At 39.1% G+C, this 23,050-nt stretch overlaps 1 protein-coding gene across 1 annotated transcript in view; it reads right to left on the bottom strand.

Annotated features, from left to right (window-relative positions):
* LOC121896703 (RNA-binding Raly-like protein) overlaps positions 1-23,050 on the bottom strand; it is a 68,490-nt gene that overhangs the window by 13,675 nt on the left and 31,765 nt on the right. Inside the window, exon 3 of the mRNA XM_042410631.1 lies at positions 19,321-19,371. Coding sequence (XP_042266565.1) covers positions 19,321-19,371 — 51 coding nt within the window. The remainder of the gene's footprint in view (positions 1-19,320; positions 19,372-23,050) is intronic.

Genomic DNA, 23,050 nt, shown 5'->3' with positions numbered 1-23,050 from the left:
AAACATATACCTGCACTCACCCACTCGGCTCGTTTCAATAGATGCTTTAGCCGTACGAAAAAATACATTTACACTTCAAAAGGCCTGAGGAAAATGATAAACATACGTGCCGTGAAAAAATATGTAGCAGTGTTGGGGGATTTTCATGTTATTGTCTGAAATGAAAGACTTGAGGCTGCTCTGTGGGTTAGAGGAATTCTCCGTGTGCTTGAGGTTTATGAGACGAGGATTGTCTGGAGCTCGATCAGATCTGGATTCAGCCGTATTTCTCAGCATAGTGAAACTGATGCTGCCAGTCAGAACATGTAAGCTCGAGTATAATACATGTGCTGTAAGTGAATTCAGATGAAATCAACGGAGGAGCAATATCTGATGTGCCACAAGATGTGAAGAATTCAAACATGCATAACTCCCTTATTTAACTATTTAAACTACTACCAAACCATTAGTTTAAATAGTTCCATTAGTTTCACCATTAAACCGTTAATTTAATAGTGAAACCAGAGGTTCTCAGATCCTTTACTTCAGTAAAAGTACCAATACAGCAATATAAAAATACTGCATGAAAAATCCTACTTTAATAAAAGTAATAGATTGAGGTAGTGATAAATTATTAATTATCAGTGACTCTGCAGCTCTCCTCGGCTTTAAGGAGCTTTATAGTGAGTTTCAGCTCATTGTTTGGCTGTTCAGCTGTTCTGGTTCACTCTCAGCGCTCTCATTGCGTCGTTTTCGGCCGCAGCAGGCAGCTGTTTTCAGAGAAAAAGCTGTAAAAATGCAGTTAAAGCAGGTTTGGATGCTGCAATATTTCTCAACTAAAGCTACCAATAGCTCGTACAATACATTTAGATTTTTACCACCAAAATATTCTGAATATTTCAGCATCTCATACAGAGTTTTACTAAGCTTCTAAAATAATATTAGCATTGGAGACTGAATTGACCAATCTGATTAGAATATTTCTTATTAGAATCCCTCACAGACATCCAGGTCAATATTGATCAATTCTACCATAAGTATGTAAAAACTCAACTCGTATTATGCTTGTTCATCATTTCAGACGGGACAAAAGCTTATTCTAGTAAAACAACAATAATGCCAACAGAGCAGCCTGAACCCTAATTACTGTACAAACAACCAACAGTCAAAAGGTCAGAGGTCACAGATATTGATATGACCTTTGGAGGATGATGGATGATAGAAGAAAAAGAATATTTTACTCATAAAAGACTTTCAGACTCATCTAATCATTATTTTGATATTGTTCATATTCTATTGTTTTCTTTAACACTTATATCAAATTAAAATATGACATTTTGCTCTGGTGTTCTTAAATCAATCAAGATAAAACCACATAGTTATAAAATATGTTTAATGGGGACCCATTATGTTCATTTCCAGCTCTATATTTTTATTCTGGGACTCCACCAGAGTAGCTTTGCATGATTCACTGTTTAAAAAACTCCTTATTTATCTTATTTATCTACTGGTCCTTTATGCAGCCCCTCAGTTCAGCCTCTGTCTCTGAACAGGCAGTTTTAGCTCCTGTCTCTTTAATGCCCCGCCTCCTGATGAACCCACTCTGTTCTGATTGGCCAGCTTTCAGGAAGCCTGCCGAGGGGCAGCTGTATCAGAGTCGTGTTAAGTTACTGCTGATGAAAACCCAACATTTCCTACTTTACTGCTTCATATTAAAAGCTTTTAAATGACTAAATAACAGGAGATTTTTACTGTGAAGAATTTACAGGAAATGAAACGTGTTCTTGACCGAATTAGCAGAGCTTCATTAGCAGCACTATTTTTCAATAAGAACTGGTCAAAACAACAACATTTGGAGATATTTGGAGCTGTTTGTTGAGCAGATCAGTCAGAAATAATTCAGGGAGGAACAGTACAAGCAAAAACAGCCACAGTGATGATGATGTTTGATGAAGAGCTCCAGACGACCAGCACAGCTTCAACAGGTAAACAACTTATTTTGTGTAATGGAGTCTTGGCTCGGCGTGACTACCCCCAAAACAAATGGAAAACACCATAATGTTAGTGGTGCAGAGCAGTGAACTGGTGCACTGTGTGTGGAGCAGACGACCATATAAAGAAATCCGTCACAAGCTGACTTCAGCTCAGGCTGAAAGTAGAAAAAAACGTTGGAAACCGAGTGTTCAGAGCACAGGTCACAGGGATTACTGCTACATACGTTTACCTCATTATTTGACACTTTGGCCACATTTAATATGAACATCCGACATTGTAACATCATATATATGATGGAAAAGCATAATAGGTCCTCTTTAAACATTATGAACAAATTCAACAAAGAAAATCACACAAATTGCTAAATTAGGAAAATAGTGTTTTTTTTCTGTGAAATTTGGAAAAACTAATTAGCACTTTATGTTGTAAAAGAAAGCAGACAACTTAAAGAATAATTTAAAGATCCCCTCCAGACATGTTTTAAGACATATAAGTAGAGCTGCAACGATTAGAGGATTAATTGATTAGTCAGTCAACAGAAAATTAATCGGCATGTAAATATGTACATACGTAAACATTTTTCATTTAAAGAGTTTAACTGCTGAATACAAGATGTCTCCTTTTCCACTGAATAGTTCATTCTCAGTGTTTGTGCACCGGAGGCTTCAAGTTTCCACATACTGGACCACGACTGGCTCAGAACTAGTTGTGACGTCACAAATAAAGCTGGTAGGTAGACGTGTTAAACAGAGAAACTTTCCTCCTTCAGCGCATGAAAGAGAAAACAAACTCTGCACATACATCATTCTGCTCAGAGAAGAAAACAACATCCAACTGAAGGAAGAAGAAGAAAAACACATTTTTGAGTGGACGGAGACTTTAAGTTACGCATAAAGTTTCATCTGTCTCTGTGACTTTAAATCATTGCTGCAGAAACTTGTACACTCTCTCCTCTGGCTGCTGATGTTTTGAGATATTTTAGACTCTAGATGTTAATTATTCATTGTTTGCTAAATTACTTCTATCTATTTTTATGTTTTTTATACTGCTCATAGTTTGTGTCTAGGATGTGATCCATTATATGATCATCAAAAGTTATTTTATTCATGATTTTATTAATTTTATTTAATTGCATTTTTTGATTAAAGCTGATTTTGTGATATATTCAGTTATCTGTTCCTCCCACACATGAGAAAAGATATAAATCTCAATAAGCCTTAAATAAAATAAAAGATTCAACCCACTAAAATCAACCTAAATCATACACTTATATTATATATCCAAAAAAGAAAGTTTAAAAACACAGTTAATACAATTTTTAAGCTCTGTAAAAAAAGTTTTCATAAAAGAGAGGTAGTGCAGAAGGCAAAAGAAAAGCTAAAAATACAGAAAACTCCTCTTTCAAAGGGAGCAGCACTATTGTCTCGTTAGTCAGAAACTCACTGCCTGCAGGTGTGACGGTGCCTGAGAGATCTGGTTTTATCCTTACGGAGGGTTTATTTTTATCTGCTTCTCATACACTTCAGTATTCCTGTTCTTATGAGGAACTGTGTGTAACAAACAACTTTTACTGCAGCGACAGAGAAGCACAGCAGCGGATCGACATGTGATCAGCAACTTTTTTGAGTTGATGTCGATTTGACACACTCAGACCTCCTGCTGTGTTCGTGGCTGCTGCAGCCTCAACACATCAGGATAACAGTGTGAGTGTGTGTGTGTGAAGAAGAGGTGTGTTTGTGTTGGTCAGGGTGGGGGGGCTACTGTATGTTGCTAAGCTGATAATCCGCAGGCCAGCAGATAATAAATATTTACAGGACGGCGGTGTTGACACGGCTGAGTTCCACAGCTTCACATCCAGTCTCAGTGTATACAGAACAGGGCAGCGACACTCACAAAACGCTCACAGGCGGGTTTCATTCTCCAGTACAAAAGGGGGGGGGAAAAAGAAGGTAAATAAAATACTTATTTGTTGAAGCTTTTCAGAGAATATTGAACTTCTGCTGGCTGGAAGGGTCAAATATTCATTTGCATCTGGACAAACACTGTTACAGTCCGACTGAAACACATCTAATCGTCTCTTTTTGCAGTCAAAAATGGTGTCAACGTGTTTTTTTAAATGTATTGTTAAGAGTTTTGTATTATTTAAAGGAAGAAAAAAGGTTCAATTAAACGACCAATAAGTTCATTTGACTGTGGGACTCCAGAGCAACACATAATTTTCTAATCTGGTGCCTCCATCAGCAGTCATCTGCAGAAAAACATCATTTGTCTGTTTTCCAAAACTGTTACACATCACTGTTAAACAATAATGTTGTTTTGTGTGGTTCAGGTCTGGTTAGGTTTCGGGAAACATCATAGTTTGGGTTAAAATGATCACTTTTTTAAGGTTAGAGAAACATGTGGTGGGTTAAAGTTACTACTTCCTTAAAGTTAGGCCACCTTCGTTGTCATGGTTACAATAATAACCACAGGGTTAAGGTAAGGGGACGATCGTAGTTTTAAAAAACTGTCCCAACTTGCAGTAGGAAACAGGAAATGAACAGCGTTGGGTTAATGCCTCCATCCACCCTCCTCCTCTGAATGAGGAAATGTGTCCACGTATATATACGTCATCTGAACTGAACCACTGCTCCACCTCACGGTTACTATGGTCACTCAAACGTAACTACATGTTTTTGGGCGACTGCCATCACGACTTGTTATGACATTACAACAGTCTCGGTGCTACATATCTCTTGATTTTGTACTGAAGCTCTTTTAGAAATGTATAATTTAGTACAACAAACTACTCTCCAGACACTGAAAACATGATGCTGTTATTAGTCTTTGGAGCCGTTTCTAAACAAACTAATATGACCAAACTCTTCATGATGAAGGAACATGTCACCCAGTGCAGCGGTGAGACTCACTGACGTGTTTTTAATAGTTTTTGGACAACAGAGAAGGAATCAGATATATCAGACTTTGATACAAACAATACTTGTTAGTAAATCAGTTCATTCTTGGTTTGGCTCCAAACATGAGATTTGTTGACAAGAAGAAAAATATGGAAAATTGCAGCCTGATCATTTTTGTTGTAGTTTTGTTGACACATCCGTCAAACCCGACTTCTGAGGACTTGTAACAACGTCACACTGTTTCCTCCTTTGCTCCCAACAAACAAGAGTTATAATTCCTGCAGTGACTTTGTCACTTGAATGTGATCAGATGTCGTTTTGGGGATTTGCTGAAACAACTGATGTTTTTCTTTTGAGGACATTTTCTTTATGAAATATACAAACTCAAATCACTGGAGGAACTCTATTTCTTTAAAAAAAAAAAAAAAAAAAAAAGGAAAAATGGAAAAACAGATTTTTTTGTACATTTCATGCCAAAGGAGGAATTAAAAATATATTTGTACCATCAATATTCAACTGTGTTTGAAATATTCTGAGTTTATTGAACTGTGACGGCTTTATTGTATCATACTGAACTATGAGCTCACTATATTGAACCTCTACAGACTCCAGATCATCACAACTCAATGCCAGAAAGAAGCAAAGACAGAAGAAACAAATAAAAGTTCTGGATTACACAAGACTTTAAATGACTGTACAGCAGTATGTGAGAGGAAATAACATCAACATGTGTTAAAACAGAGACAGAAACTGAACGAAAAGTGTGTGTGTTTAACTGTGTGTGTGTGTGTGTGTGAATTTATACTAAACTGAACTGAATTAAAATGACTGATGCAGGAAATGAAGTGTGTTTGTGTCTAACTAAACATTTTAAAATAAATTACATTCAATTAAAATAGTCCTGATGCAGAAAATGGGAAAGCGGAAATGTGTGTGTGTGTATGTGTGTGTGTGTGTGTGTGTGTGTGTATGTGTGTGTGTGTGTGAGTGTGTGTGTGTGTGTGTGTGTGTGTGTGTTTACAAGCTGCTTCAATCACTTTTGACTTTTTTTTTGTTTACAAAGCTTTTTGTTTTTGCATTTAACTTTATAACTTTATCAATTTTCTCGTCTTTCCTCTCATTAACGTGACATTCAGAGTACAGAGCAGATCTGCTGCAGGGATGAAATGATTTAACAGGACGGAGGTAAAAATGAGTCTGATGGAGGAAGAGGAGGTGAGAATGGACAAAGGAAGAAGAAACTTAGAAGAGAAAACTGAGTTAAAGAGGGTTAGTGTTCATTTTGGCACCTTATTTTGATTTAGTTGTAGTCTCATAACAAAAATGTACATTAGTTTTGTCTGTTTGCATCACAGAGTTTGCCCAGACGTATCAAGTAATCAAGTAACATTTAACTTACTTAAATATTGCAACAATAGTGTGAGTCCCGGAGCTGCCACCAGCACACTTATTAGAGGGCCTGAATTTAGAGATTGAGACCAGAATGACTCATTGAAAACAATGACTGACTCAGTATTTCTGGAGAGAAGTTGAGGCTTTCTGAATGGGAGTCAGTTGGTACTTGAAGGTGCTTCCATATTTACTTCAGCTTCTGATTGGTTTGAACAGAAAACACTGCTGATTATTCACTCACCTGTCCACTAAAACACTGCTCATCGTCTGGGTTTATCTTGAAGGGAGAAGCTCAAACATGGGAAAATGGTCGACTGCCAGCGTTAATCGGCACTGACCCGTTCCTTCTGATAGCAACAGAAGTACTGGAAGTAACGTTAGCTTGATAATGTTACATTAGCTTAGCTTTTTATGAATTTGGCCCTGCTGTGTGTGTTTGTTTGTTTCTTTATTATTACGCCACTTAAACCCTAAATTTGACCCCTTAAACATGCTCAAAAACTCACCAAATTTGGCACGCACATCAGGTCTGGTGAATAATTTGATAAAATATAAAAATTAACCCCTAAAGTGCCGAAATGTGCTCACTAGCGTCACCTAATGGCCGCCACGGCCCGTAGGAATGTCGTAGAGAGATCAAACCAAAACTCAATTATTCATCTCATCAAGACCGACAAATCATACACCAACACCCCTGTCCTAAATCAAACAGGAAGTCCGCAATCTCATTTTCAAAATAAGACTTTGCCCAGATTTTGAGGGTGTTAATGGTATCAGCTTCAAACTTTAATACATGACTTATGACACTGCTGAAAAAAAGTTGTAAAAACTTAACGGTTAACTTGAACGGTTTGGATTTTATAAACCCTGACAGTTGCAGTGCCACATCACCCTTACAATGTAAAGCAATGGGGACGCAATCTATGGGCACATGTAAATTCAAGATTTGTAGGTCAAAGTCTTGTGACTTATTTAAAGTTCAAATGAAGTTTGTATCTAAAACTATGTGGAAGCAGTAAATGTTCAAAAAGGTGTGGGTTCGCTCACACTCTCCATTCAAATATATGAGTATTTTTCTGTGTCCAGCTGCAGTTACTTATTGTCTCTACACACCTGACAGTAAACATTGCAATCAAACTTTCAAAATAAAAGCACACCACACTTGTAAGATATATCCCTCATTTTTAAAAAGCAAAATGATCTGATCCCGACGGGCCAGAGTGCGAGGTCCCGACCAACGCTGCTTGCAGCTTTAATTTTTTTTGCTGCTTCTTGTCTAATTCTCAGAGGATTGTAGATGAATTTAGTCCATAAATCTGTAACGTCAGATAACATTACTGACAGACAGAACGTTACTGGATGAAGATGCTTCCTATTAACGGCAGAGCAACAGGTCAAACAGCTAAATCAACTTCTGAACAAGAAATATAATTGGCTGCTGGATGAAACTGTTTTACTAATCAGGAGCTACAGTGTTTGATTCCACAGATGCTTCTTCAATAAAACTTCACATTCAAATAGTCACCAGTTCATTCGTCCATTCATCTCTCTTTATTTTTTATTGTGAAGCATATGTGCAGTAAGAATACAGAATTTTCTGGAGTGGATATAACGCTTCATTTCAAATGTATGACAATAAAAGACAAAGAGTACAATGGAGGGGGGGGCAAAAAGCATAACAAGACAAAAAAACACAACATCATGGACCCTCCGACTCTTTGCAATATGTCAATGTGTTAAAATATGTGAAATATTATATCTATATTCTACTATACAGTCTCTCAGACACTGGTCCAGCTTGTCAGGTGTCGTGCTCTCAAAGTGTCTCATCTGGATGTATCTGAAAAATCTTTATTAACAGCCCATATTTCTCCTGAAGCTGCCAAAACAACACAAACATACCATGAATATATAAATCCCCAACGTTATACAGCCCTAATTCCCTCCATTGATCAAAGGCTCCATCCATCCATAGTCGAAGGAGTAAAGGACGGAGAGCTCTAAGCTTCCTCTCCAGATCTGTATAGTACTACGGATAATAGGATTGTATTTATAACATGATTTTTTGAGATGAATGGGAGACATTACGATAGCACCAAGCGAGTAGACAGTCCTCCATTCGTCTGTCTTTCACACTATTGTTTAGTTTTTAGTCACTGATGGAAAATTATTTTAAAAAAAATTGATAAGAAAAGACAGTAAACACAGAGAAGGTCGAACGAGGTGAAATCAGTGAAGGAGAGAGAGCAACCATGTGAGGACTGACTGACTGACAGCAGAGGATGATGGGAAATCGTCACATAATGTGATTTCATGTCGAGTTTGCAAACAGGAACTGTTTCAGTGTGTGTGTGTGTGTGTGTGTGTGTGTTTTGTGTAGCAGAACCACTGCAGTGTTTCCTGCTGCTCAGTTAAAGAACCAGAATCAGTGTTTGGCAGTAAAGAATTATTGAGTAACCTGCAGAGCTGCAAAGAGCTATTTTGGCTCCCCTGGTTCAGGAGGTAAATGTAATAATTCATTTCTCCTACAGACAGCGTTACGTGACTCGCAGTTTGAGCTCATCGAGTCTCAGATCGACATGAAACTCTCCATCATCAGTACAAAAGATGAACGATTGTGTTAGAAAATATCTGCTACAAGTTACAAGACTGTGGACATAAAAAACTTCAAGGTACAAGTTAACTACAACTCCCAAGGTGCATTTCAGCAAGAAACGTTCAAACACAGAGCTTAAAATTCTGTTACGTACAAAACTAAAGATTACGATTAAAAAACTGATCTCACAAACTGCATCAGACACACGTCTCATCCATGAACTCGCCTCTTTTGTTAAGCTGTGATGTACAACTGGTCTGTGTGCTTATGGGAAATGCAGTTCTTTAAAGGCCTCTAAAAACAGAACTATTGAATAAACAATGTTAATGGATTCTTTTATTCTATACATGTTGTCTAAACATTGTGTCATGAATAGAGCTGCAGTGATTAGTCGATCAACAGAAAAGCAACTATTTTTATTATCGAATAATCGTTTCAGTCGTATTTTAAGATAAATGCAAAAGATTGCTGGTGTCACCTTCTAAAATTTGATGATTTGATGCAGTTTTTTGTCATACATGGTAGCAGTAGAATATCCTGACTGTTGGTCAGACAAAACTAAACATCTGAATACGTCACCATTGACTCTGGGAAGTTATAACAGGTATTTTCACCACTTTCTTGCATTTATAGACAAAACAATTAATTGATTAACGGAAAAAAACAATCTGAAGATCATGATAATGAAAATAATCCTAGTCGTGATTTTTAGTTATTTGTGTCACTACACAGCGGCAACAACCACAGATTGAGGGTGAAGTGCGTTAAAGTGCCGCTAGATGCTCCAACTGACTCCTATTCATAAAGCCTGAACTTCTCTCTAGAAATACTAAGTCAATCATTTTTTAAACATGTCATTATGGCCTCAATCTCTAAATTCAGGCCCTCTAATAAGTGTGCTGGTTGTCATTTTGGAAGTTATTGCTTCGTTACTAAAATTTATACAGTAGTAGGTTTGATGTGTACCATGTGAGTGTTGATTGACAGCTGTGATTCTGTGCTGTGTGTCCAGGCTATGGTCACTATTAATGTCAGTGGGACTTTGAATGAGGTTTTCCTACATTTGGATCAGAACCTGGAAGTTCAGGTTTCAGTTCAGCTCTCTATTCAGCCCCTAAAGTGTCCAGTTTGCACAAAAGAGAAATACAAGATTAACTGGGAAACATTTGTGTCTTGTGAAGATAAATCATATCCTGAGGAGATTATAGTGAATCCTTCCTTCCAGCGCATCACTCAGTGATGGAAGGTATTTTTGCTCATGTTGCACCTGCTTTCCCAGCATGCACTAGGTGTTGAACGTCTCAGTGGTTTGAGAGGTCTCTGCTGTGTAAGCGGAGCTGTGGTTTTGAATCACTCTGCCTCTCAGCGTGTGTTCTGGTTTATCTGGCAGCCTCGCTGTGATTTCAGTTGCACACAGCGAGCAGTTCAGGTGTGTTCAGAGCAGCTGATGGAGGAAGAATTACAGGTTGAGAGAGAGGAGATGATTTATAACCAACTCAACTCCCACTTTCAATGAATTGTCATCTCTTTCACTCTGAATTGCCGTAGTGGCACATTTCCCCGGCAGACACCGGCAGAGTGTTGCTTGTTTTTTTTCTCTGTTGTCTAGAATTTGCTGAGTCCTCTGTGTGCACAAATAAGAGCCGTGTCACCTTCACTGCTGTCAGGGAGTTTTACAGGCTGTGAATAAGCAGCAGCACTCCTATAAAAATGTGTTTAGGCCACAACAGATTATTTTCTGACTCCTGCATTTGCTGTTTTATGAACTGCTGCTGAGAATAAATTGAACTGGGACTAAAATTGTGACCAACAATGTTGGAGTGAAATAAACATTTTAATAAACTGAAATAAAGAGAGCAGTGATTCTTTTGGAAAGATACACTGTGCAAAAGTTTTAGGCACTTTAGATGTTTAGATTCTTATACATAATGCAACACCATCAGGGAGGCGCCTGATTGGTCTCTAATGTATTCTGCAGCATGACAACGAGCCCGAACATCCAGAGTCATTTAGATTCATAAAGAACTATCTTCAGCAGCAAGAAGAACAAGGAGTCCTGCAACAGATGGTTTGGCCCCCACAGAGCCCTGATCTCAGCATCATGGAGTCAGTCTGGGATTAACATGAAGAGACAGAAGCAGCTGAGACGCCGAAGAAGAAGAACTGTGGCAACTTCTCCAAGATGCAGGAACAACCGACCTGCATCTTGGCCTGAAACACTGAGAACTGCTGCTGTTTTAAAGACCAAATACTGATTTACTTTATGTTTCTGCTCTTTACTCAACTTTGTATAAAGTTAACTGATCAATAAAAACTATTCAAAGCATCCCTAATTTACTTTTAGTGCCTAAATTTTAGCACAATACTGTTGCTAAGAAAAACTGAATAACAGAAAAACTAAACATCGTGCAGTCAGAATATGAAGGAAACTAAAATGAAAATCAAATGAACCATAAAAGTGTTTAAGTGAACCATAAAACATCAGGAAGTTGTTTAATTGTCTCTTAGATTTGCCTCAATCTTAGACTGCAAACCCTGTGATTCTTATACAGTATGATAATATTATAATATCACATCCTGTGTGACTCCCCAGTCGACACCGTGGAGTCCTCCCTCTTCCTGGGAACCATCATCAGCCAGGACCTTAAGTGGGAGCTGAACATGAGCAGCCTCACCAAGAAGGCTCAGTAGAGGATGTACTTCCTGCAGCAGCTGAATAAATTCAACCTGCCAAAGGCAATGATAGTGCACTTCTACACCGGCATCACCTCCTCCATCTTCACCTCCTCCATCACCATCTGGTACACTGCTGCTACTCTTAGGGACAAAAGCAGACTGCAGTGTATCATACGCTGTGCTGAGAAGGTGATCAGAGGCAAAGTGCCGTCCCTGCAGGACGCTGAAGAGAGCATGAAAGATCATGACTGACCACATAAACTTTTTGAACCCCCACCACCCCACCCCTTTTACTTTGTTTTTTTAGAAACATCTCCAAAAAACAAAGTGCTGCCAGCATCTAAAATCAAACCATAAGGAGTTTAATAATGCTGTACTACTGGTGCACATCTTACTTCAACATCGGACATTAAACAAATAAAACATGTTGTTACTGAACATTTTACTGACATGTTCACTATCAACATTTTTGTGACTTGCTAGATTTGTTAATTAACATTTTCTCATTATGTGGACAGAAAATGTAATTCAGACGGTATTTCATTCATTTAAAAATGTATTTGTCATTGCAATTTAGTTGTATATAAGTGTAATTTCTAAGAGACATTCCCACATAAACTGCCTTCCTGTCAGAAATACCCACCAGCACTGGTTCCCAACCTATTTGGCTTCGGGCACCCATTGTTACACATTACGTTGTCTACCAGTTAAATAAAAGATTACTTGTTTTATTTTATTTCAATAACTTTTAGATGCTTGAGGATATAAAATATAGCAGTTCACAATAAATAAAGAAAAAATGAAAACTTGCAAAAAAACAACAATTTTGTGTGTCAACAATATGTTTTTGTTATCCTAGCCTGTCCAATCATCTCACGACCCCTAAGATTAATCCAGCGACCTCTTGTGGAGGTCCCGACCTCCAGGTTGGGAACCAATGCCCTAGAGTACCAAATGCGGTTTAATCGACAGCTAAAATAGCTCCCAACAGACTTACTTTATTTTTATTTGACCTTTATTCATAGCTGAGCATAAGCTTTTTATACTTTTACAGCAACGCATTGCAGTTAAGTAGAAAATTATGCACAAAATAAGAACAGATAGAGTCAGAGGCAATAAATAAAACAGAAAAATGACTGTAAACAAGGTACAGGCTGAGTGGAAGCAAGCACAGGCAGAAAACCGTTATTAAGAATGTTGTTGAAGTTACAAAGAGTTATAGGTTTAGATTTTTAGGTGACATTGCAGGTTATTCCATGAGACCACTGCACTAACAGCAAACAGTTTTTCCCAAGATCAGTTCTGGTTCGAGGCTCCAGGAGCATCAACCAATCACTGCAGCAGGTTAAGTATGGACCCAAGTGTCAGAGCAGCAGGGATGAGATATACATGGACTTCGTAGATAAATAAGTACCGGCGGTAATTACGTCTCTCAGACAGGGAAGGCCAAGTAAGCAATACTATATAAATTGCATGTTCCATGATTGTAATGGATGACACGGAAGCTAAGAACCACCCGACCTTCGACTTGATCATACAGAGCGCAGTGATGAGTGTTGTAATTATCTTCAGTAATGAACCTGAAGGCAGAGCGGTAAATGGAGTGTAGAGGCCTAAAAGTGGAGCCAGCAGCATGTCGGTACATCTGACAGCCACATAATCCAGAACTCAGAGCAACAATCCTCTTTCTACAGACAGAAGCTGCTTCAGTCGCAGTTTACCAACAAGGTTTTCATCATTTAAATGTAAATTTCTTATCAAGCCAAGTGCCAAGATATTTTGTGCTCTGTTATAGTGGAAATATTTATTTTATTACAGCTCATATCTGTTGATCTGGATATTTGTTTTATTTTCATTAAGTACAATTTAAAGTGCTTTTTTTTTTTACTCCCTTGCCAATATTTTTATTATGTGTGATTTTCTTAGCAGAGAATTTTTGTGTTTGCTCATACAGCAAAAGCAATAAAATATAAATCGCTAAAAAAAAATGAAAAAGTGTATTAAAGAAGAGTAGTTATTTCTCAATGGCTAATTGTACAGAATCAGACACACATATATAAAACTGTAGGCTCTGCATAAAGATGAATTTTATCTGGATGGGACAGTCTTATTTATATAAATTGTGAATAGAAGAGGGCCCAAAATGGATCCCTGCGGCACACCCTTAATAACAAACAGGAATTCAGATTTGGATGCTTCTACTGTCACACACTGACCAGTTACAGGCAAACCTTCCACAGCCTGCAATTAAATACTAATGCATTACTTCCTCCTGTGTCCAGCTGTTTTAAGAAATCACTGAGCTTTTTTAAAAATGGAACTATATATCTGTGAGCTGTTCTTAAAGATTCTCATCTTCAGTAGAGAGCAATGGACTTGGAGCTGAGAGCCACAGAAAGGCAAAGGAAGTCATGAAGTATTGAGAGACGGACAAATAAATAATGACAGCATGTTCACTGAGGGATTTTATCTCCTTTTCCCTCAAGGAAGTGGAAGTAGCGGTCTGCCCAAAAAGTCGCTAGATTTTTGTTGGTTTTGGTCTTTTCATGGAGCAGAGTGGAATCGCTTCAAGGGGTGAAGGTGACGGTGCACAAAATTCACGTCTAAGTATGTGCCTCGGTTTTGGGGTCATGGTTCAGTATGTTATTGGTAAAGCAGAGAAAACAAACAAAAAAAAGGTAGAAAATATTTTTTTTCCTTTATTTTAAACAACAATGGCACATTGGTTATAACTACATCTGAAACAGTTTAGTTGTGCTGCAGCAGAAAAGGAAAACAACCTTTCTGTTTCTTTGCGAGGAGTCAGGACACCCGCTGACAGCTATTCTATGATGATTTATGGTCGCTCAGAACTGGTTCTTATGATGTGGCTTCACTCAAAGGCCGATTGAAAAGTTGACCATCACAGAGAGGGGAGGGGGATGGGGGAGAAGACTGTCACAGAGAGGGGAGGGGGATGGGGGAGACGACTGTCACAGAGAGGGGAGGTTTGAATACGGGGCTAACGGCACATATTTTAAGACAGTCTCACCTGGAAGGCAGTCATTGTGTTGCACTCCATCAATGTCATGGGAGAATCGTCCAGCTCGGGTTTCTCGTTTGTCATTCCGACTGCAGTGACACTACGTGAGCATGGTAACCAGGGTAACCAGGTCACAAGGCTAACAGCTAAGCCGACTAGCATACGTCCATGAGCATGCTACAGCTAAGTGCTGGACTGCCAAAAAGCTCCGGATGGAACTCGCGCTCTAAAATGATTCTTCCGCATGTCGGAGTAAGTGGATTATAAAACTATTTTTTCATGGAGCATACCTAAACGAGGAAAGTCACATACCAACCGAACGTCCTGTACCGTATAGTTCAGGACGAATACATGTACCATTACACCCCTAATGGCTACACTCGATGGCGGAGTGAAATGTCATCCATCATAGACAGGAATAAACACAACATTGTTCAAATACAGGGATAACGGCGCACATTTTCAGAGAGTCTGTCTAGGAAGGCATTCATAGTGTTGTACTCGGTTGTACAAAATGTAAGTAACAGAAATAGTGTAAAGAGTGAAAAACGAGACACATTCAAACCCTGATTACTTTCCAACCTCCACACAGCTGACTAATCACGGCACGAAGTGGGGAGTGACTGTTGGATTGTTGGTTTTACAAGTTATAGAAATGGTTGAACACAACCCCACGCAATCCAGCGTCGGACAGGTGTAGGGGGAGGGGGTTTCCAAAGCTATTTGACCAGTTTGAAGCAGTTCTGAAGAAGTATACTGGCAGCTGTAGGGGTCGCAGACAAGCAGGTAGCTCCTTATCTGAAAAGTGAAGCCAATGCGGAAATGCCTTAAACCTGCATTCTTTCTAGTGGCCAGCAGGGGGCGACTCCACTGGCTGCAAAAAGAAGTCCGATTGTATGGAAGTCAATGATATTTATTACCCCAGTAAACAGTTTCCTAATGAGTTAATGGTCCCAATGGCTAGTTTCAAGTCTTCTTCAATACAGCATGATGTTCATTTTGTAAATGATGGTCCCATTTAAAGTAAAATAGACGTTAAAGCAGCGTATGCTTTAGGGTGTGTCTACCTTGTGATTGACAAGTTGCTACCATGGTGACAACGTTGATTACATAATGTAACCATGGCGTAACCCAGATTCACAGAGTATAGGCATAGCTGGCACTATTTCACAGTGTGTTTTCAGCTCATGAAAGTTAATTGTAACATTTTGGTCGCCTAAATAAGTCTTGTTCAGTGTTTGGTTGTACTAAAAGACCCACTAAGGAGTCAGCTGGTCAGTTTTTCCAGTAAGTACATTTAGTTTTAATGGTTCTAGGCCTGTTTTTTGCTGGCGAAAATTAGCATTAGCATTATCACAGTTAACCATAGACTGTAAATGCACTGTGCTAACCAAGCTAGCAGCTAGTGCTAGGGTCAGCTCCACCCTCTCGTCCAAATATGGTCCCTTCTGGTTCCAATAATCCAAGATGGCGACGGTCAAATCCAAGATGGTGACCGTCAAATCTCTAAACTCAAGGTTTCAAAGTGGCAGTCCACAAACCAATGGGTGATGTCACGGTGACTACATCCATATTTTTTTTACCATATACGCTTGTGGGAAACTGGAAACAGAGATCTCATGTGTTAAAGTCAGATGTTTTGATGATCCATCTGTCCACCCCGACCTCCTCCTTACTCGTAGTTGTTGCTCTATAATGTCATTTATTACGTCAAACCTTAACGTCATTTTCTTCTTTGCTCCTGCCATAATTACCAGAGGGCACTGTTACTTGAACATAAACAGATGTCGCTTTGGGCATTTGCTGAAACGACAGTCTCAGATTTTTGCAGGTGGAAATGATTCTTGGTTTGTTTTGTGAACCTGCTCTGGCACTGCACCAACTCTCTGCAGGGGAAAAGTCTTTATGTGCTCGTAGTGAATGTGAAACAAGGTGATTTTAAAAAACAGTAACCTCGCTTGCTCACTTGACTTTCCCAAGATAAAGGTTAAAAAATAAATGACTAACTAAAATGCAAAAAAAAAAAACTCCTCCTCCTCCCAACAGCAGTGGACTGACAGCAGCTGACCGCCCCGCCACGGGCTACAAAACACAGATCACTGCATGCAGCCAAGGACAGGTGGAGGAGGAGGAGGATAACTGTATGGATGCTGTAGAATAAGAGACAGAAGATGAAAGAGAAGAGCAGAGGACAGAGGGAACAAAGTGCGAAGAGAGGAAGAGGCTGACAGCATGAAAAACGAGTGTGTTGGCAGCCGGCAGCCGCTCGGATAAACGCTCCACTCAGTTTCCATCCACAACTTCTCTCCTACTGTTTGCTCTCCCTCCTTCCCTCCCTCTGTTCACTTGTCATCCTTCTCTCTTTTTCTCACATATTCCTTTACTCATGCGCCCGTTTCACACCCCGACAGAGAAGCCCACATGATTCATTTGCACAATGCAGCTCTAGTTGTGGTTCAGTTGCTGTGGGACAATCTGACGCCGTCCTCACCAAGGAGACGACAGCATCATCATTTATTCAATCACGTAAAACAACTCTTGTCACGTTTTCATAATAACCGAGCTCTTGTGGTCATGCAAATGACGATTGCTGTCATTGTAACATTGTTATAGAACATTGTTTGCATCTCGGCTCCAACAAACAGTCAAGGTCGGTGTCTTTTAACCGCAGTCTCTCTCTAAACTTCACCACCATCGAGGTTGCAGATCAGAAAACACTCATGAATTGTTTGTGGAGTGGTGGGATTGTTTATAAGGCTATATTGTCGTTTATGTGTGAGGAGTTCCCGGTTTATCTGGCATTCACTCGTAACTTGCCTTTTTTTTGGAAGGATGAGTAAGTTTAAACCTTACTTACTTTCACCATTGTGCCTAAACCTAACCAACGGCGTTAAATGACACAGTAAAAGCTTAAAATGTGTAGACATGACATGTGAAATGTCCTTAAAGTGGTGTGCTATTTATACGCCATCCCATGAGATGACGTTGGGCGGGCCTATGAGTATGATTTGTGACATCATAACTAGTTTGGAGGACAATCCTGGTCCAGTCTGCGACTTACACAAGTGTGATGTGGAACCTTGAAGCCTCCAGTTGCACAAACACTGAGAATTAACTTTACAGTGAAGGAGGAGACATCTTGTGTCCAGCAGTTAAACCTCTGTAATGGAAAATATTCTCATATTCATAGATTCTGGAGCTTTTAATGAGGGAGAAAGAACAGATGTATTTTTAAGGATTTTAATGTGGTAATTAATCTGAGAAGAAGCAGATCAGACACAAGTTATTATTCAAAGTAGAGTATTTTATATACATCGTAAAACATGTCTGGAGGGGACCTTTAAATAAGAACTGTAAGGTTCTGTTTTTCCTGCTTTCTTCTTCTACAGGAACCGTCCTGCGTGCTTCCAGTAGATTAGTCCACAGCGCCCACATATAGTGTCGGAGAGCAATTGCAACGACACACCGACTAGACTATGATTTGCTCAAGTATGCACAGATTAATTACTGCGGACAGCACGAAAACGCTCCTATGTGTCGATCTGGTGTCACATTGTCAAAAAACGTATTTGGTCGTTTCATTTGGAGGACTTACTGGAAGCACAAGATAGCTTCTCTTTTTCTTTACCATGATTCTTTCTTTCTGTATCCATCTCAACTCTTCTTTCTCTTCTTTTATCTTTTTATCTTCATCGCTCTCTTTCTTTATGTCTCTCCTTAATATGTCTTTATTTTAATCACTATCTTATTCTTACCTCTTCCTGTTTCTCCTGAGATGATAATAATAATAATTATTATTATTATTTATAGAGCTTCAGAGGGGCAGCAAAATAAAACAGGAAAATCATAAGTTTGCTAGATTTTAAAAAAACAGAAATTTAGAATTTTAAAAAATAATAAAAAATAAAATGAATGACAGTTCAAAGAAAATACAAATCCAAGTAAAATCAGGAAAGGCTCTCCTATAAAAGGCTGTTTTAAGAAGAGATTTAAAAGAATTCACTGACTCAACCAACATGATTTCCTCGGGCAGATTGTTCCTCTTGTGATGTTATTTTAATCTTTGTGAATCATATCTGTCATTTTCTCTTCATTTGTTTGTTATATTTTCCTCATTTTGTCTCTGCATGTGTATCACTTCCTTTCTTGTCTTTTATCGCTCTGCAGAATAATCTGAGCCGAGGACGGAGGGATGGATGGAGGGAGCGGAGGGGAGACCAACAGCTGCGCTCATCCGCACAAAATGACTCTTCAACTGGCTGAAAGCTGAACACGGCGAGGTCAAACTGGTATCCACTAATAGTTTCCTCTCCCAGCTATCTGAGAGAGGCGGATCATTTCCTAACCTCAGTGTCTAGCATTTGCTGTCATCAAACAGGAAATCGCCGTTCCACTGAGCGCCAGAAACAAATGGAGAGTCGAGGCAGTTCATGTTCTTGAAAGGCAACCAATTTCCTCCTCTCAACTGAAAATGTGCAGTCTGAGTCACTCAAGAAAAACATGTAGTAGCTGAAACCCTGAGATGACGTCAGAGCTGCAGCCTGCACCAAAATATCAGCTCAGTTTATCTATCTATCTGTCTATCTGTCTATGTATATACATCTACTTTCTTACTCTTTTCCTGTCGCCTACAGCTCCAACATTTTCTCTTTTCAGATGTTGATAATGATGGAGACGGAGAATCCAAAAATGACCCCGCTGACATGATGATCCTGAATACATCACATCAGTTGTCCCATCATGCACCAGGCAGTTAACCTCACCTGTTATAGTGGCCATCCGGGTATCTGTCATATTCCATCTCATAGTCAGATCTGAGGAGAGAAAGAAACGACGGTTAGAAATCAACAGATAAGCAGATAAAACGTCAGTGGATCCTGCATTTTTTCAGTGTTGGTTGTTCACAGTAGGGGTGTGCCCGAATACAAATACACTATTCGGCAAAGCACAAATAGTGTTTTTTTTTTTTTACGAATATTTGTTTCATACAAATATTTTTAAAAAATAATTTGTTTTCAGGAAGAAAAATAAACCATGTCAAATACCAGCGTGCAGGTCAGTTACATCACTATCTCAGTGTCTCTCCTCTGCTCCACTGTGACATCTATCAGCAGGTCTCAGTGAGGGGAGTCACATCCACCTGCTACATGACGCACATTCCCTAATTTGGACATCACTCTCGGAGTTGGGGGTGTTCCCCAGAGATAAAGCTGAGCTACTGACACACGCTTCACGAACACTTATTGTAACACTTTAATTTTCTAAAATTAAAAGTGTAATAAAAACAAAAACATGAATTTTAAGCCTCTTTCCACTTTTATTCGAATACAAATACAAATAATTTTGCTGCCTCAACAAATACAAATACAAATACGAATACCGGGATCTCTGCACATCCTTAGTTCAGTGGTGGAAAGTAACTAAGTACATTTACTCAAGTACTGTACTTCTTGTACGATTTTGAGGTACTTTTACTTTACTTGAGTATTTCCATGTGATGCTACTGTGATACTTCCACTGCACCACATTTCAGAGGGAAATATTGTACTTTCTACTCCACTACATTTATTTGACAGCTTTAGTTACTTTTCAGATGAAGATTTGACACAATGGATAATATAACAAGCTTTTAAAATACAACACATTGTTAAAGATGAAACCAGTGGTTTCCAACCTTTTTGGCTTTTGACGTCTTACAAAAAGTAAGTCATTTTAGAGAACGCCTCAAAACTACATACAGTACTGTATATTTGCCCCCTAGCAGCTATATAAGATCAGTCTGGTTAAAACCTGTAAAACCTGTATCTTGATGATTGTGATGACTCTTCATACAATAGAACTGAGTTAAATGTAGAAGAGGACAAAAATGATGCGAGTAAAGGCTTATAAAATACAGAGGAGAAAAAAGAACCACATTACTGTTGACCAGTAGAATAAAATTGAATAAAATGTAAAAGTTGTTTTGTCTCCTGTTGTGCTGTACTCTATTAAGAGAACAAAACAGACTAAAAAATGCTGAAATAACAATTAGAAAAAACTAGAATACAACAAGAATGCACAAGAGTAGACCAGAATAGACAATGTTACACGGTTATGTGAATAAATTATCATTATTAATCATTTTAAACTCTCTGTAGTGTTTCCCTGCAGCAGTCTGGCGGCTGAGGAGCAACTCCACAGGCTAAACCGAGCAGATGGCAGCCAGACCTACTTATCACAGTGCCAAACAGCCTCTGGGCAAGGCAGCACACGGCGGCGGCGGCGTCTGCACTGACACTGACAACTCTGCTCACCCAGAAAGAGTTTTATCAGGTCAATAAAAACACAGACGGCTGGTACAAGTTCATGTTTCCACACTTTAGAGCTAATGCTAATTGGCTACCATTACACAATATACTATATGCTAAACAAGTAAATCACCTTAATTTGGTGTCTGACTCTCAGACTAAATCTACACTGATATCTATCTAATATTTTTGTGTGAAAACAGCGTCTTCCCACAGAGAAACACCTTAAACAACAGAAAAACGGCTAATTCCCTTCTCATCAAACAAAACTGAGCATCACAGCCAACATCTGTTAAGAGGAGAATGTCCTCCCAAGAAAAAAGACACAACAGGTCATAATGTCAGTTGTCCAAAAACAACATTTAGTTATGTTTGAGTGACAGATGTCATCTAGCGGACAGTCTAGATCAAACACACTCAATAGGCGGACTATGGTACCAATCCAGACTGAATAACAAGTTAATCCAGAGTAATGAAAATTTTAAGTAAAATGGTTCAAAACTAGCTGATACAAAAAAAAAGAAAGGTTAATGTGAAAACTATGTTTAAGGATAAGTAGATTGAGAAATACGCATTTTGCTTGAGGGAAGTATGAAACCATTGTGCTTTAGTTGCAATAAAACAGCGGCCATAATGAAGAGTAAGAGCATAAAACGCCATTATGAACAAAAATATCCCAAAAACATGAAGGTAAGAACCACAAAACTGAACCAGTCAGAACAAGTTGTGATATCAAGACTCCAGCTGGATAATTGTAAAATCAACAACATTTTCGACAATGAATGTAGTGAAGAACTCACTAATGAACACTTTAGAGCTCACAAACAAACATCACACCTTTTGAGCCCAAGTTTTAAGAGGACATATTCCGCACATTTCTGGGTCTATATTTATATTCTGGGACTCTACTGGAATATCTTTACATGATTTCCAGTTAAAAACTCCTTATTTATCTTCTACTGGTCCTTTATGCAGCCCCTCAGTTCAGCCTCTGTCTGAAACAGGCCGTTTTAGCTCCTGTCTCTTTAAGGCCCCGCCTCTTGATGAGCCCACTCTGTTCTGATTGGTCAGTTTCAGGAAGCTTCCTCCGGCTCCGGAGGCTACGTAAACAAACTATAGTAGCAGGATTTCACTACTTTTTCTTGTTCTTTACTCAAAAAAAACCCTTCTCAAATACATAATTACATATTCGAGCCAAAATCTGATCTGAAATATGAGAGTGGACAACGTGAACAACACATAGAAACACCTTAGCAACAACCTTAGCAACCAAGGCTGTTTATGGGCATGTACGACGAGCTGTCGTCAGCTCTTTAGCAAGGTAGAAAAAAATGTCGCAAACGAAGGATTGAGAGCAGATTGAGCCCTGATTTTTGACTTGCAGGATTATTTCGAACTTTGACCATGTTTAACATAGATATCCGACATCATAACAGTATATAAATAACAGAAAATCACAAAAAGCATAATATGTTTTATGTCCTTTAAGCATTTGCTTACTCATTGATGTCACCTCTCCCATGAATACAGAAAGGCTGTTCATGTACGTAGGACCTCTAAGACGTGTATTTGAGCACCACTGGTCTAGATATTCTAACTTCCCTGAAAGTTGTTGGGGATGTATCCATATAATTTTTATATACATTTATCTTTATGGGTCAAACTTCAATAGAAAGAGGAAGACACTGTCTTTCTCTTCGCTGGATCAGGAAAGAGATATGGAGACTGATCTCCTGAAAAAAACCTTGGCACTCTTTATCCACCGAGGAGAAGAAATCAATAACCATCGAACACACACACACACACACACATCCAGCAGAAACAAGCCTTTCTAACTGAGGGCTCAGACTAATAAAGAGAAGCCAGGAGGAAATAGAGAGGGGCAGCCGCAGGGGATGAACAGATAAAGGTAGAGACAGATAGAAAAGTAATGACTCTGGTGGAGAAACAAGGGATTTGGTGCCGAACTCATATCCTCCCACCCTTTTGTAAGCAGCCGTATCGTCGCTCCTGCTGCTGCTGCTGCTGCTGCTGCTTCCATTCATCTTCATCAACTGTGATGGGTATTAATCAGCATTTAACGACGGTATCGATCCGGGGGCTGACTCCGAGCTTCAGCTCAGCCGTGCGTTCGCGATCGAGCTGTGTAGGAGCAAACCTTTAAACATGACTATTGATCTGCAGGACGGCACAGCTCCTCTGAGCC

The sequence above is a fragment of the Thunnus maccoyii genome, chromosome 5, assembly GCF_910596095.1.
Source record: "Thunnus maccoyii chromosome 5, fThuMac1.1, whole genome shotgun sequence".
Taxonomy (NCBI): domain Eukaryota; kingdom Metazoa; phylum Chordata; class Actinopteri; order Scombriformes; family Scombridae; genus Thunnus; species Thunnus maccoyii.
The sequence above is the reverse complement of the archived record's forward strand: the minus strand, read 5'-3'. Positions and strand labels throughout refer to the sequence as shown.